The sequence below is a fragment of the Melanerpes formicivorus genome, unplaced genomic scaffold (genome assembly GCF_026170545.1).
Source record: "Melanerpes formicivorus ecotype bairdi unplaced genomic scaffold, bMelFor1.0.p_v2 SCAF_58, whole genome shotgun sequence".
Classification (NCBI taxonomy): domain Eukaryota; kingdom Metazoa; phylum Chordata; class Aves; order Piciformes; family Picidae; genus Melanerpes; species Melanerpes formicivorus.
This window is the reverse complement of record NW_027142410.1, coordinates 4,100,490-4,116,467: the sequence shown is the minus strand read 5'-3', so window position 1 is coordinate 4,116,467 and position 15,978 is coordinate 4,100,490. Positions and strand designations below refer to the sequence as shown.

Sequence of the window (15,978 nt, the reverse complement as noted above, 5' to 3'; positions counted from 1 at the left end):
CCAGCTGTGGAACGTGGTGTAGGAAGAAGCGCATTTCCAATTCGATCAGCTCAATTGATGGCAGATCCAAAGTGGAACTAAAAGTTGTATTCTGCTGATTTGTGTTCCCTTCTCCTTCATCCTTCCCATAGAGCTGTAACTTCTGAGGTGAGTGGCAAATGGTACTAATTTTCACTGGAGAACACTGCCTGAGTCACATCCCAAACACTGCCAGCCACAGTGGCCTGAAATAAATTAAACCCAAACCAAACCAAGAATTTAAGAAGCCCATGCTTACAAGGCTGTGGGAGAATCATAGAATCAATAAGGTTGGAAAAGACCTCAAAGATCATCAAGTCCAACCTGTCACCCAACACCTCATGCCTACTAAATCATGGCACCAAGTGCCACATCCAATCCCTTTTTTGAACACCTCCAGGGATGGTGACTCCACCACCTCCCTAGGCAGCACATTCCAATGGCCAACAACTCTCTCTGTGAAGAACTTTCTCCTCACCTCCAGCCTAAACTTCTGGTGCAGCTTGAGACTGTGTCCTCTTGTTCTGGTGCTGATTGCCTGGGAGAAGAGACCAACGCCCTCCTGGCTACAACCTCCCTTCAGGTAGTTGTAGACAGCAATAAGGTCCCCCCTGAGTCTCCTCTTCTCCAGGCTAAGCAACCCCAGCTCCCTCAGCCTCTCCTCACAGGGCTGTGCTCCAAGCTCCTCACCAACTTTTTTGCCCTTCTCTGGACACCTTCCAGCAAGTCAACCTCCTTCCTAACCTGAGGGGCCCAGAACTGGACACAGGACTCAAGGTGTGGCCTAACCAGTGCAGTGTACAGGGGCAGAATGACCTCCCTGCTCCTGCTGGCCACACTGTTCTTGATGCAGGCCAGGATGCCCTTGGCCCTCTTGGCCCCCTGGGCACACTGCAGGCTCATGTTCAGCCTACCATCACCCAGCACCCCCAGGTCCCTCTCTGCCTGGCTGCTCTCAGCCACTCTGCCCCCAGCCTGTAGCACTGCCTGGGGTTGTTGTGGCCAATGTGCAGGACCTGGCACTTGGATGTGTTCAATCTCCTGCCCTTGGCCTCTGCCCATCTGTCCAGCCTGTCCAGGTCCCTCTGCAGAGCCTCTCTACCCTCCAGCAGATCAACTTCTGTCCCCAGCTTGATGTCATCTGCAAATTTACTGCTGATGGACTCAATGCCCTCATCCAGATCATCAATGAAGATATTAAAGAGGATGGGGCTGCAAGGAAAGGACTGCTTCAGCCTTTGCTTTACAAAATCAGCCTGCATTTTGTGTGCCCAAACACTGAGTTCTCTTCTCAGGGGCACCTCTCTTGTGGCTCATGCAGATTCAGCTGCTGCTGGCCTCTGTGTGTGAGTGAGCAATTCTTCTGCTCTTGGGGTCCAGACAGGTTTTTAATATGACAGAAAATGAAAGCCAGGCATGTTCTTGTTAGGGAATGGTTTGCCTGTGAGGCAGAGTTCTTCTCCATCTGGTTATGTAGCAGCACCCAAGGCCTCCAAGTTTTCTCTCTTGCTTTTTAGGCATCGCCAAATGCTGGAGCAGTTATTTGACATGGACCTGGTGATGAAGGTATGTGACAGTGCTGCTTCTGCTCTGGCTGGCTGCTGCTTCCCAGGTGCTGACATAGTTCCCTGTCTGCCTTCTGTCCTTCAGGCTAGAACTGTAAGGGAATTTGACAAGCAATTCACCTCAGTCATGTTTGGCTACCCTACAATTGATGATTACTACGAAGACGCCAGCCCGTGCCGCAAGCTCAAGTCCGTAGGGATCCCGGTGCTGTGTCTGAACTCTGTGGATGATGTCTTCTCACCAGGCCATGGTAAGTTTAGCCACTTAAGAATACATCTATCTGTCTGTGCAATCATTAAGACAAATGGCATGGCTCTCAGTTCCTTCCTAAACTTAGGGGTGGAGGTGTCTTTAGGTGTTGCTTGTGCATAGAATCAGACCCTCTGGGGATGGATCAGTCTTGCAGTTTACTGACAGAGTAAGAGACAAACCAGCTGCTGACAGAGACCACAATGCAGAAGCAGCTGGAGTGGCCAATCAGTATCACAGTATAACTAAGGTTGGAAAGGACCTCGAGGATCATCGAGTCCAACCTGGCACCACAGACCTCATGACTAGACCATGGCACCAAGTGCCCACATCCAATCCCCTCTTGAACACCTCCAGGGATGGGGACTCCACCACCTCACTGGGCAGCACATTCCAATGGCCAACAACTCTCTCAGTGAAGAACTTCCTCCTCACCTCGAGTCTAAACCTCCCCTGCACAGCTTGAGACTGTGTCCTCTTGTTCTGGTGCTGGTTTCCTGGGAGAAGAAGCCAACCCCTTCCCGGCTACAACCACCTTTCAGGTAGTTGTAGAGGGCAATGAGGTCTCCCCTGAGCCTCCTCTTCTCCAGGCTAAGCAACCCCAGCTCCTCAGCCTCTCCTCACAGGGCTGTGCTCAAGGCCTCTCCCCAGCCTTGTTGCCCTTCTCTGGACACCTTCAAGTGTCTCAATGTCCTTCTTAAACCGAGGGGCCCAGAACTGGACACAGCACTCAATGGCCATGAGAAGACATGTGAGACCCTACCTGCAGCACTGCCTCCAGTCCTGGTGCCCCCAGCATAAGAGGGACATGGAGCTGCTGGAGCAGCTCCTCTTCCAGAGGAGGTCATGAAAATGACCAGAGGCTGGAGAGCCTCCCCTGTGGGCACAGGCTGGGAGAGTTGGGCTGTTCACCCACCCTGTTCCCTGTTAGCTCTGGCTCCTATTTTTGCTCCCTCTGCTCCAAAGACAGCCTCCATAGTTTCCTAAGACTGTGCTGCCCACTTGTTGGCTATCAATCTGCCTGTCAGTGTTTCCTGCCCTTCTCCACCACCCAACTTTGAAATGTTGGCCAACTGCAACCTTCCCTGACACAGAGCTAAAAGCTTCCAAGATGCTGAGTTTCTAAAAGCCTTTGTCTAAAAGCCCCAAGTTAGTTGCAGTTCAGTAAGTACTGTAAGTATTGCACTGCCTGCTGCAGTGTGAAGTGTGTACAAGTATAGGCTGGGTGAGGAGGGGCTGGAGAGCAGCCTGCAGGAGAAGACCTTGGGGGTGTCAGCTGATTGAAAACTCCCCAGGAGCCAGCACTGGTCCCTGGCAGCCCAGAGCCAGCTGAGGTGCTGAGCTGCAGCCAGAGCAGGGAGAGCACAGCACAGGGAGGGGATTCTGCCCCTCTGCTCTGCTCTGCTCAGCCCCCACCTGCAGCACTGCCTCCAGCTCTGGGGGCCCCCAGCACAAGAAGGACCTGGAGCTGCTGGAGAGGCTCCAGAGGAGGCCATGAGGGGTGATCAGAGGGCTGCAAAACCTCCCCTGTGGGGACAGGCTGGGAGAGTTCAGCCTGCAGAAGAGAAGGCTCTGGGGAGACCTCAGAGCAGCCTTCCAGTACCTGAAGGGCTCCAGGAGAGCTGGGGAGGGACTGGTGACAAGGGCTGGGAGTGCCAGGATGAGGAACAATGGCTTTGAGCTGGGAGAGGGGAGATTCAGACTGGAGATGAGGAAGAAATTCTTTGCAGTGAGGGTGGTGAGACTCTGGCACAGGCTGCCCAGGGAGGCTGTGGCTGCCTCCTCCTTGGAGGTGTTCAAGGCCAGGCTGGATGAGGCCTTGAGCAAGCTGTGCTGGTGGGAGGTGTCCCTGCCCATGGCAGGGGGTTGGCACTGGATCCTTAAGGTCCCTTCTAACCCAAACTATTCTATGAATCTGTGAAAATAAAGAAATGTGCAGGTGGGGTGTGTCCTCTCTCTCTCTAAGGAAGGTATCAGATGTGATATGCTCTCAGAAGCCCCAGTGTCTCCTCACCAAGGATGAAGAGAGTCTGTGCTGAGCAGCATGGGTGCAGATGTCTGCTCTGCAGAGTGCAGTGGAAGTGAAACAAGCAATTATTGTGCTGCCATTTTTCAGTCCAGGCCCTTCAAAGAATGTCTGGGAGTTGCTTGTGCTTCACTGCCACTTCCAGCATCTGACAATGAAAAGAACAAATGTTGCTTAGCTGTAGTGCTAAGCCTGGGGTAAGGGAAGAGATCTACACCAGGTGAGCTCTCAGAAGGAGCCTTGTTGAGATTAAAAACCTAAGTAGGAGATGAAGCAGCAAAATCAGCTAGTGACAGGCTGAAGCCTCCGACCCTCTCCTCTCCGAACCTCTCTGAACCTCTCCTCTCCTCTCCTCTCCTCTGCAAACCTCTCCTCTCCAAACCTCTCCTCTCCTCTCCAAACCTCTTCTCTCCTCTCCGAACCTCTCCTCTCTGAACCCCTCCTCTCCGAACCTCTCTGAACCTCTCCTCTCTGAACCTCTCTGAACCTCACCTCTCCAAACCTCTCTGAACCTCTCTGAACCTCACCTCTCCAAACCTCTCTGAACCTCTCTGAACCTCACCTCTGCCCTCCGACCCTCTCCCCTCCGAACCTCTCCTCTCCAACCCTCTCCGACCCTCTCCTCTCCGACCCTCTCCTCTCTGACCCTCTCTAACCCTCTCTGACCCTCTCCGACCCTCTCCACTCCGACCCTCTCTGACCCTCTCCAACCCTCTCTTCCCTTCCCTTTTTCTGCCAAACTCCTGATCTTTATCCTCATTTTGCTTTTGATCTGAAGATCAAACCCTTGTGGCTGACTGCTTCAGCCAAAGATGCCTGCTCCTGCAGCCTGTGTGTGGGGCACAGTGTCTGAGCAGGGAGAGCTCAGGGAGAGCTGGAGGGGGCAGGCTTCAGCAGGGAGCACTTGACACCTCCATAGGGTTTCTTTCAGGGACATTTTCTTCTGCCACCATGAGTCAAGTGAGATTCTTGTAGACTGAGTCACGAAACCAAAGTGAGGAGGGAACTGGATTAGAACAGCAATGGGAGGAAGGGATTGGAAGAGGCTCTGTGTGTGCACTGTTCATCTGTGCCCAGAGCTCCTGCACCTGCAGAAGCAGGCACATGCCTTGGAGCCCACAGTGTGGGGAGCTGTGAGAGGCAGGTGTGCCAAGGAGAGCACAGGCCACTCCACTGGAGAGAGCTGGAAACAGCCTGGCTGCATCTGCTCTTCAACAACAAGCATCTGTGCATGAGCAGGAGGAGCTGGCAGCCACCTGCTCAGACTGGTTTGCCCTAATACAAAGTCTCTTCTCCCAGGCAGCCAGCACCAGAACAAGAGGACACAGTCTCAGGCTGCGCCAGGGGAGGTTTAGGTTGGAGGTTAGGAAGAAGTTCTATACAGAGAGAGTGATTGCCCATTGGGATGGGCTGCCTGGGGAGGTGGTGGAGTCCCCATCACTGGAGGTGTTCAGGAGGAGGCTTGCTGGGGTGCTTGGTGCCATGGGTTAGCTGTTTGGGTGGGTTGGATTGGTTGATGGGTTGGACACGATGATCTTGAAGGTCTCTTCCAACCTGCTTTGGTTTATTCTAAATATTCTAAAGTTAAAGATGATGAGTCTGGATCAGCCAAGCTACCTGTCAGCTACCTGGGCCAAAACACAGCTTGAACAGCAATAATCTTCCAGAATGCTGCATGCACCTTCAGCAGGTCAGGGACTTCCTGGACAGAGTGAGCCCCTCTGGATTTTCCTGGCCTCTCTGCCTTTGGGGTTTGTCCCTTGAAATTGGCTAATTGCTGTCTCTGTCAGGAGCACCCAGCAGAGCTCCAGCTCTGGAACCCCCAGCACAAGAGGCACATGGAACTGTGGGAGAGGGTCCAGAGGAGGCCACAAAGATGATCCAAGGGTGGAAGAACCTCCCCTCTGGGGTCAGGCTGAGAGCTGGGGCTGTTCAGCCTGGAGAAGAGATGGCCCTGGGGAAACCTTGGAGCAGCCTTCCAGTACCTGAGGAGGGCTCAGGAGAGCTGGAGGGACAAAAGCCTGGAGGGACAGCATGAGGGGAGATGGCTTCACACTGGAAGAAGCTGGATTTAGATTGGCCATTGGGCAGCAATTCTTCCCCATGAGGGTGGGGAGGCACTGGAACAGGTTGCCCAGAGAAGCTGTGGAGGCTTCAGGCCTGGAAATGTTGAAGGCCAGGCTGGATGAGGCCTTGAGCAAGCTGGGCTGGTGGGAGGTGTCCTTGCCCATGGCAGGGAGTTGGAACTGGGTGACCTTTAAGGTCCTTTCCAACCCAAGGCAGTGTATGTTACCATGTCCTGGAGATGAGAGGGGATGGGACCCTAAAGTCTGTGCCCAAAGACAAAATCTGAGTCTGAAGATAAACTTTTGTAGGTCTTATGACCCTGGGGATGACTTTCCCCCCAGTGCTGCAAGGTGACTGCTCTGCTCTGCCAGGCTTCTGCTGTTAAGTGTCTTTAACAGTGGCTTCACCTCTATATTCAGCTTCAGCTCTGTGGTTTCTGTTCTGAAGCAGAGTAGTGACTGTGGCAGGAGCAAGCTAGCTAATGAGCACCAGGAGCAACAGCAGTGGCCAGGCAGGGTGCCTCTGGCCCTGCAGGATCTGCTAACCTTTCCCAGCCTGTGGTCCCTGGAACTGGGACCTTTGTTAGCTAGATCAAAGCCACTGCAGATACTCCATCCCCTTGTCTCTTAATTGGAATAGAATTAACCAGGTTGGAAAAGACCTTTGAGATCACTGAGTCCAGCCCCATCTAATCAACTCAACCATGGCACCAAGTGCCTCAGCCAGGCTCTCCTTAAACACCTCCAGGGATGGGGACTCCACCACCTCCCTGGGCAGCACATCCCAATGGACAATCTATGTGAAGAACCTATCATAGAACCAATAAGGTTGGAAGAGACCTCAAAGATCATCCAGTCCAACCTGGCACCACAGACCTCATGACTAAACCATGGCACCAAGTGCCACATCCAATCCCCTCTTGAACACCTCCAGGGATGGGGACTCCACCACCTCCCTGGGCAGCACATCCCAATGGCCAACAACTCTCTCAGGGAAGAACTTTCTCCTCCCCTCCAGTCTAAACCTCCCCTGGCACAGCTTGAGACTGTGTCCTCTTGTTCTGGTGCTGCTTGCCTGGGAGAAGAGACCAACCCCCACCTGGCTCCAACCTCCCTTCAGGTAGTTGGAGAGAGCAAGAAGGTCTCCCCTGAGCCTCCTCTTCTCCAGGCTAAGCAACCCCAGCTCCCTCAGCCTCTCCTCCCAGGGCTGTGCTCCAGACCCCTCCCCAGCCTTGTTGCCCTTCCCTGGACATGCTCCATTGTGGAACACAACCTCCAGCTCTCAAGAGCCAGCCACAAAATTCAGTCTGAACACAAGAAAAGAGCTTTTTGTTGTGAGAGTGGTCAGGCACTGGCATGGAGAGCCTGGGGGGGGTTCTCTATCTATGGAGAGACTCAAAACCTGCTTGGATGCACTCTTGGCTGGGCATCTAGGTTGAGCAGGGAAGTTTGACCAGAGATTCTCAAGGGATGTCGTCCAGCCTCAGGACTTCCGTGGCTGTGTAGTTTGACTAGCCAAAAGACCTGAGTCCCCTAGAGTGCAGTTGTGGCAGATGTTTCCTCCCTTGAAGCTGGTTTTTATGAGAAACCTCACTCTTGGTGAACAGTGGAGTACAGGAGAAGTCTCTTGTCTGAGATTAAGCATCAAACCTATCACAGAACCAATAAGGTTGGAAGAGATCTCAAAGATCATCCAGTCCAACCTGTAACCCAAGACCTCATGACTACTAAACCATGGCACCAAGTGCCACATCCAATCCCCTCTTGAACACCTCTAGGGATGGGGACTCCACCACCTCCCTGGGCAGCACATTCCAGTGGCCAATGACTCTCTCAGTGAAGAACTTTCTCCTCTCTCCTCAGATGCCCTAAAAGCCCTGCAGTGCAGGGCAGGTGAGGTAGAACACCATGAGGCACGTGAAACAAGAGGTGTCAGAGCTGGTTGTAATGTCTGTGCTCTAACTCTGACCCTCAGCAGCCTTTCTCCAGGCAGGTGTTTGGGTGGTGAGCAGTAATTTATTCCCTGTTCACAGAGTAATGCTGCTGGCCATCAACCCTTGTCCCCCTGGTGACAAAGCTTACCTGAGGGAGGGCCAGGATGAGCTGATTGGCAGCTAACAGCATGGCTCTGTTCTGTCTGCCTGCCCTGGGCTGCTCCTCTCTGTGCCTTGCACCCTCAGTGTGACCCTCGTGCTGGCAGCAGGCACAGGGCTCCCTGGTGAGCAGCTGCTTGCTGCTGTCACTGCAGTTCATTCATCTCCACACTGGTGCAGCTGCTTCATGTTAGCACACATGATGGGCTGGTGCTAGTCTGGGAGGTGACTGTGTGCTGGCAACTGGCTGGGTTGTTCTGTGTGGACATGTGCAAGGCTCTGGCAACCAGAGGCAGTTTCCACTCAAAACTGTACCATGGATCCAAAGCCACAGAACTGCTTCTCAACCAGACCCCAGCCTTTTGCCAGCTTTGGGGACTGGCTCTGTCATCTCAGACTTCATCTGTCCCAGCAATACCTACCAGCCTCTAGGCTCCTCCTCACCTCTGTTGCAGAGAGCTGTAGTTTCCAGCAGCTGGGAAACAGGCCTGGAGAAGTCATTAGGGAGAAGGCTGTTCCAGAACTCCTTAGGGAGAAGGCTGTTCCAGAATTCCTTTGTGGTTAAACATCCTTTCTGAAGCCAGCCACATCCAGCTTCCTACAGCAGAGCTTAGGGAATGCAAACCCCAGTCAGCTTAGTTACTGCACAGCATGGACCTAAAGAGACACTTCCCTGAAGCAGTGTGGCTGCTCCTCCTCTTAAGCAGCCCTTTGGTGCCCTTTGCTCTCAGAGCTTGGCAGCTGATTGATCTGTAGGCAGGTTCTGGAATGCAATCCTCATCTTGGCCCACACTAATGGAAACAAAGGCTGCAGGCTGCCTCTCTTGCTCTCACTGATGGACATGAGCCACTGCTTTGGGAAAGAGCTGGCAGAGCCAAGGCAGCCCTCCCCTGTGAGTGTGAGCAGTAAATCAGGCAGATGGAGTGGCAGCCTTCATGGTCAGTGGCACGTTTCACTTTCCACCTGAAGTGGCCTTCTTCTCCACAGTGACTTTAAGCAGTGTATCAGGCTGCACTTCACTCCCCTAACACTTAGCCAACTGCTTTGAGCCCAAGGTCAAAGCCTGCCCTTGACACTGGGTACCACGGCAGCTCCCTCCTGAGTCACTGAGCCAAAGGAGTGCATGGCTGGAGCCCAGCTGGACTTTATATTGAAGCCTCTGGACCATTTCTGTTATTTTCCATCCTATTATGTAAAGAGCACAGCTGGGTGAAGTTGTCTGGAGGGACCAGCTGGGCAGGGAAGGGCTAGGGGGCTAACACTTAGGGTAAGAGTGTGAAGAACAGGGAGAAGAGAACCCAACAATGGGGCAGGAAGTCTGCCAGCAGTGACTTGTTGAAGCTGATGCTCAATGGATGCTTTCCTTTGCTCCTCCCTGCAAAACACTGTTTGCAAAGAGCATGCAACAAATGCTTTGGAATGAGGTGAGTGCACAGGAGCAGGCCTGTGCCTGCTGGCCAGGCAGCAGTGCAGAGTTTGGTCAACAGAAACACAAGTACAAGGTTACATGTGGACAACAATGAACAGGAGCAGCCTGTGGCACACCATCCTGTGTCCTGCAGTGCATCACCCCCCCTGCTCCATCCACCAGCCCTCTACACTGCAGGGTTTGCTCTGCTCTCTTGTGCAATGTGTTGTGTTGTGAGAGTCCCTGGAAACAGCCCTGAGCAGAGCAGCAGAGCAGCAGAGCACTGCCACCCCTGCCAGGCAGCATTTGCATTTTGGCACTGGAGAGCGACACAACACATTCAGGGCCCTCCTGAGAAGCTGCAGAGCAAGAAACTCTGCTGGGGAGGAACCATACAAGTGTTGACTGTACCAAGGCCAACTGTGCCAAGGACAGGCTCTCCTGTGCTCCACAGGGGAGCTAAGAGCAGAGAGGCAGCAGCAGGTCAGGCTTGGCACCTGCACAAAGTCCTGACTGCAGAGGGAAGCAGATGACTGCCTGCACACTCAGCACAGCGCTGCAGCTGGTGGCAAGGGCAGCACTGTGTGCAGACTCATGTTAGTGAGAACAGGGAGAGACACCCTCAGGGTGGGGAAGATGATGTTTGTGAAGACCTGTGTGTAGCTCACACCTCTCCTGCTACAGAAGATAACCAACAGCCTAGGAGGGAGCTGCTGTAGCTGTGTGGGGGCAGGCAGCACGTGGCACCCGCTGCAGCGTTGCCACTCAGTCTGGGAATCAATAATTAGCCACCAGCAAACAGATCTGAGAGGTGTCACTGCCCTGGCAACCTCAGAATGACAGCTGGGCAGAGGTCACAGTGAGCTTTGTGAGGGCTTCCCCAGCAGAGGAGACATTCCTTGTCCTCTCCCTTCCACAGCCCCAGCTGAGCAGTTTCTTAGCAGCAGTTTCTTCCACACCTTGGCATGCTGTGGCAGGGACTGACTGGTGTGTTTCTGCACCATCTCAACCAGAGAAGAAGTGTGCTCAAGCCAGGGGCAACTGATCCTGGATCCATTCAGATCCATGGAGCTCTCAGGTTCTCCCTGATTCCTGGAGCTCAGACCTGTCTCACCCTTCCCCATACCCTTGCCTTTAAGCCTATCCTTCAGTCCCCTCAGTCACCAGGGAGACAGCTGCAGAGTGGCTGTGGAAAGCAAGATTCAGTGCCTAAAGCAGGAGTGGGGAGCTCAGGCTTGAGTCTGGTCCCCACTTCCCTACTGGGATCCTGTTGAACATGGTCAGTGTGCCACCAGAGGGAAGAGGAGTGTAGGGGGCTGGGTACAGAGAAGTGGGCAAGCTCCCATGCAGGTGCCAGAGGCTGCCAGGACTCGTGGCCACTGTCCTTGAACACTGCTCCAGGGGAAGCCAGGTCAGAGCCTGCTGGGCAGATGGACACAGCCAGAGCTCCAGATGGACACCTGCTGGGTCTGGGTGGTGGAGATGATGCCTGTGCTGGATGGCAAGAAACAGCACATTGTGGTCTGCATCTCTTGATGGCAGCTGGGCTCTTCCCCACCCAGGCTGGCAGCCCCCAGGCTTTTACATCCTTGGCTTCCCCTTCGAGTTTTTGCCTCAGTGGTGCTTCCAGAGGCCCAGATGATGCAGCTAGGATCTGCACTTCTGCAGCTGGTCCAAGGGTAAGTCAAGGACTGCCTGTAAAGGCAGTGAGAAGGACAGTTTCTTCCACCTAGTGAAGGATCAGACACTTACTAAATGCTGGTATCCAAATGCAGAATGAATCTTACTGTGACAGTAAAGGGTTTGTGTCTGGAATGCCCTGCAGAAGGGACCTCCAGAGCTCATCCAGGCCAACCCCCTGCCAGAGCAGCATCACCCAGGGCAGGTCACACAGAACACATCCAGGTTGGGGTTGAATATCTCCAGAGAGGGAGACTCCACAACCCCCCTGGGCAGCCTGCTCCAGGGCTCTGTCACCTCACAGGGCAAAAATCCTTCCTCCTGTTCCCATGGCACTTCCTCTGCCTCAGCTTCCACCACTGCCCCTTGTGCTGGCATTGGGCATCCCCCAGCAGAGCCTGGCTCCAACCTCTGGGCACTCACCCTGCACAGCTTTAGCAACAGCAAGGAGCTCACCCTCAGGCTCCTCCTCTCCAAGCTCCAGAGCCCTCAGCTCCCTCAGGCTCTCCTCAGGAGGAAGATCTTCCACTGCCTTCAGCAGCTCTGTGGCTCTGTGCTGGACTCTCTCAGCAGTTCCCTGAGGTCCTTCCTGACCTGAGTGGCCCAGAGCTGGACAAGAGATTCCAGATGTGGCCTCAGCAGGGCAGAGTAGAGGGGCAGGAGAACCTCTCTGACCTGCTGCCCACAGCCCTTCTAATCCCAGCCCAGGCTGCCCTTGGCCTTCTTGGCCACCAGAGCACATTGCTGGCTCATGGTCATCCTCCCATCCACCAGGACCCCCAGGTCCCTTTCCCCTTCATTGCTCTCCAGCAGGTCAGTCCCCATTCCTATTCTTCCCCTGTACTCAGCACTGCTTAGGCCACACCTTGAGTCCTGTGACCAGTTCTGGGCTCCTCAGTTTAGGAAAGATGTTGAGTTGCTGGAAGGTGTCCAGAGAAGGGCAAACAAAGCTGGGGAGGGGTCTGGAGCACAGCCCTGTGAGGAGAGGCTGAGGGAGCTGGGCTTGCTTAGCCTGGAGAAGAGGAGGCTCAGGGGAGACCTTCTTGCTCTCTGCAACTCCCTGAAGGGAGGCTGTAGCCAGGTGGAGGTTGGTCTCTTCTGCCAGGCAAGCAGCACCAGGACAAGAGGACACAGTCTCAAGCTGTGCCAGGGGAGGTTTAGGCTGGAGGTGAGGAGGAAGTTCTACACAGAGAGAGTGATTGCCCATTGGAATGTGCTGCCCAGGGAGGTAGTGGAGTCACCATCCCTGGAGGTGTTCAGGAGGAGACTTGACAGGGTGCTGGGTGCCATGGGTTAGTTGATTAGGTGGTGTTGGATGGTAGGTTAGACTTGATGATCTTTAGGTCAGGTCCTCTCTCCTCTCCTCTCCTCTCCTCTCCTCTCCTCTCCTCTCCTCTCCTCTCCTCTCCTCTCCTCTCCTCTCCTCTCCTCTCCTCTCCTCTCCTCTCCTCTCCTCTCCTCTCCTCTCCTCTCCTCTCCTCTCCTCTCCTCTCCTCTCCTCTCCTCTCCTCTCCTCTCCTCTCCTCTCCTCTCCTCTCCTCCTCTCCTCTCCTCTCCTCTCCCTCTCTCTCCTCTCCTCTCCTCTCCTCTCCTCTCCTCTCCTCTCCTCTCCTCTCCTCTCCTCTCCTCTCCTCTCCTCTCCTCTCCTCTCCTCTCCTCTCCTCTCCTCTCCTCTCCTCTCCTCTCCTCTCCTCTCCTCTCCTCTCCTCTCCTCTCCTCCCCTCCCCTCCCCTCCCCTCCCCTCCCCTCCCCTCCCTTCTCCTCTCCTCTCCTCTCCTCTCCTCTCCTCCTCTCCTCTCCTCTCTCTCTCCTCTTCCTCTCCTCTCCTCTCCTCTCCTCTCCTCTCCTCTCCTCTCCTCTCCTCTCCTCTCCTCTCCTCTCCTCTCTCTCCTCTCCTCTCCTCTCTCCTCTCCTCTCCTCTCCCCTCCCCCTCCCCTCCCCTCCTCCATGAGGTTGTTCTTTCCCAGGCAGTGAAGTGTGTGATACTGTTGTGCACATTTCATCATCCATAATATGAGACACACTGAGGAGCAGCTCTTCAGTGGCTGCTGTCTCAGAGGAGCAGGAGGACTCACACCTTTCCCCCTCTCCTTTTCAGCCATCCCGGTGGAAGCTGCCAAACAAAACGCCAACGTGGCTCTGGTGCTGACGTCCTGTGGAGGCCACATTGGGTTCCTGGAAGGGATCTGGCCCAGGAAGTGCACTTACATGGACAGAGTCTTCAAGCAGTTTGTGCAGGCTGTGTTTGAGCATGGGAACAAAATCTTTAGCATGTAGCTTTGGACCACTACTCTAGCCCGGGGGGCACGTTCTGACAGGGGCAGTTCAGCTTAATGCAGAGATTTTAACTCCTGTAAGCCAGCAAATGGATGAAGTCCATTACTACATGCAAAAATATTTTTTGCCTAAGATTTTGTAGCAAGGAACTAAAAGATTCTGTTGTCACTTTTGTATTTATTTTTAATATGCCTTACTAAGAATGACCTTAAGTGAAAGAGCATCCTGCACCCATCGAGCTGCACCTAACCAAAAGCAACAAGCAGACAGATGCTAAGTCCTCAGCCTTGTAGTTTCAAGCAGTGCACATGTAGGAGACTTAATGTAGATGGCTTTTACTGCTGGAATGGCAGCACTCAGCAATAGCAATAGATTCTCTTGGCACACCTAGGCAGTGGGAGTTGGCCCACCCCTGAGGGGGTGAACACCTGGGGCGATGGCGACAAGAGAAGCAAGGAGCACAGGGAGGGGAGATCTGGTTCTTAAAAGAAGTCCAAATGTCAGCATGGCTTTTCCAGAGCATTAGCCTGAAACCTGCTTTTGCTGTTCTGCTCCAAGAGTATTCCTAGTTAGGGCTAGCTGTTGGGTTTTCAACTCTGCCAGTGTCATCCTTGTCTTAGGTGGTGGGGTTTCAAACAGCTGATTTCTAGTGTTTACATGTAACCAACAGGTTCATCTTAACCGGTACTGTAACACCTCTGTCATTAACAGGCATCTTGCATTCCCCAGCTGGGTGTAGTGTGACACACTCTGCAGCCTGAGGATTCTCCCTCCTGTGTTCATATTATCCTGCCAGAGTGTTTCAGCTGTCAAGAATAAGCACTGGGCCAGCAGGGAATGCTGATATCATCTGCTTCACATTAAAGGAAAAGAAAAAGGGATCCAGCCCTTTGTCTCTGCTGTTGTTGCAGCTCATTTCTGAAGAGAATGTAGCCAGCTGCTCAAAGAGAGCTGGGTTGGAGGTGGGAGCCTCGTCCCTCTGCCTGATCATTTGTCAGCACTGCAGCAAGAGCTTGTCACTCACTGCAGCCTTTGCAAAGTGATTTCTGCCCTGCTGGTTGCCCTGGGGCTGGCCGAGGCCCTGCTGCTGTCCTCAGCCCTGCTGCTGTCCTCAGCCCTGCTGCTGTCCTCAGCCCTGCAGAAGAGCAAAGCTGAGCACGGAGGGAAGAGGCCATTTGGACAGAAAGTGTTCTGAAAGGGTTGGGAAGGCCTCAGAGAGAGCTTATTAAATCCTAAAGGCATTTCAGCAGCTTCTGTGGAGCTCCCACCTTGTGCTGAGCGCTGCTTTGGGCCCGGGCACGCAGGAGGAGGCAGCAAACGTGCCTCTGCAGTTTTATTCTTCCCTTTTGAGCAGGGTCAGCACAAGGAAGTGTGGACAAAACAGCAAGTCAGGACTTCAGGCTCAGGCAGCACCTGGGCAGTCCTCCTGCAAGGCATTTCCTAGGAACAGCAAAGGAAGAACAAAACCACTTCAGAAACAGAAATTGGGGCATGGCACAGGAGAGCTTCTGTCAGGTAGTCAATCAGAAAGGGCTTTCAGGTTCTGGCTTCTCACTGTCCCTTGCCCAGATGACAAAGTCTGATGTGGGTTTTTTTCCCTTGGTTGTGGGGATGAGCAGTTGTGAAAGCAAAGCAGAATGCTGAGCATGTAGCTGCAGGCCATGGGAGCAGTCTGTCAGTCGGGTGCCTTACTTGTTCTTGCATTCATTCCCAGGTTTTATGTTGATCCACACCCAAGGAGCAATAAACAGTGTATTGAGCATTGTACTTGTAAAGCTGTCTGGGGGCAGCACCCAGTGTTTAATAAAGGTAAAACCACTGACATTTAAAACAGACCTTCCTGTTCCAATAAAAGTAACGTGGTTAATGGCAGAGCTGCTGCCCCTTGGCACTGTCTTCTTTCACTTAGGGCCAACAGTCCCCTACAGACATTCCTCTCTAAAGCTATAAAGTTTGGGGGGAGTGTGGGGTTGTCCCCAGTGGAAAGTGGTTTTCCTTACACCCCCTTTGGGAAGATGACAGCTGACAGGATGTCAGAGGTTGGAAGGAACCTCTGGAGATCTTCCAGTCCAACCCCCCAGCCAGAGCAGCACCATAGAATCCAGCACAGGTCACACAGGAACACATCCAGATGGGGCTGGAAAGGCTCCAGAGAAGGAGACTCCACAACCTCTCTGGGCAGCCTGCTCCAGGGCTCTGGGACCCTCACAGTCAAGAATTTCCTCCTCATGTTGAGGTGGAGCCTCCTGTGCTGGAGTCTATATCCACAAGATGCTTTGCCAAAGCACTGTGTGCAAAGTGGCCACCATCACATTTTACTGTGGGCAGCTTCAAGCTTTTCCCAGTCAGATTTCCTGAAAGATGCAAAGCAGACACTCGCCTCAGTCCTTGCAGGGGGCTGACAAGCTCCCCAGAGGTGCCATCAATCTTATTGCTGTGTAAGGTCCTTGTGCAGAGTCTCACCAGAGAGCCAAAGTGGAGAAGGTGACCCTTACTCAAAACAGTGCAAACTCAGAGGGTCTGGATTGGGCTTTTCATGTACTCTCAGTGTCCACCCAGCCAGGGAGGTGCAACTCCAAGCCAGGGAGGTGCAA

The 15,978-nt window shown here is 53.6% G+C and overlaps 1 protein-coding gene across 1 annotated transcript; it reads left to right on the top strand.

The window, feature by feature from the left end:
* The first annotated feature begins 1,321 nt into the window (after window positions 1-1,321).
* On the top strand, window positions 1,322-15,256 carry LOC137452815 (phospholipase ABHD3-like). The gene is made up of 3 exons (XM_068161588.1): window positions 1,322-1,584; window positions 1,669-1,834; window positions 13,206-15,256. Exons 1-3 carry the CDS (start codon window positions 1,435-1,437, stop codon window positions 13,382-13,384), a joined length of 495 nt encoding a protein of 164 aa, XP_068017689.1. The 5' UTR covers window positions 1,322-1,434; the 3' UTR covers window positions 13,385-15,256.
* Window positions 15,257-15,978: the final 722 nt, after the last annotated feature.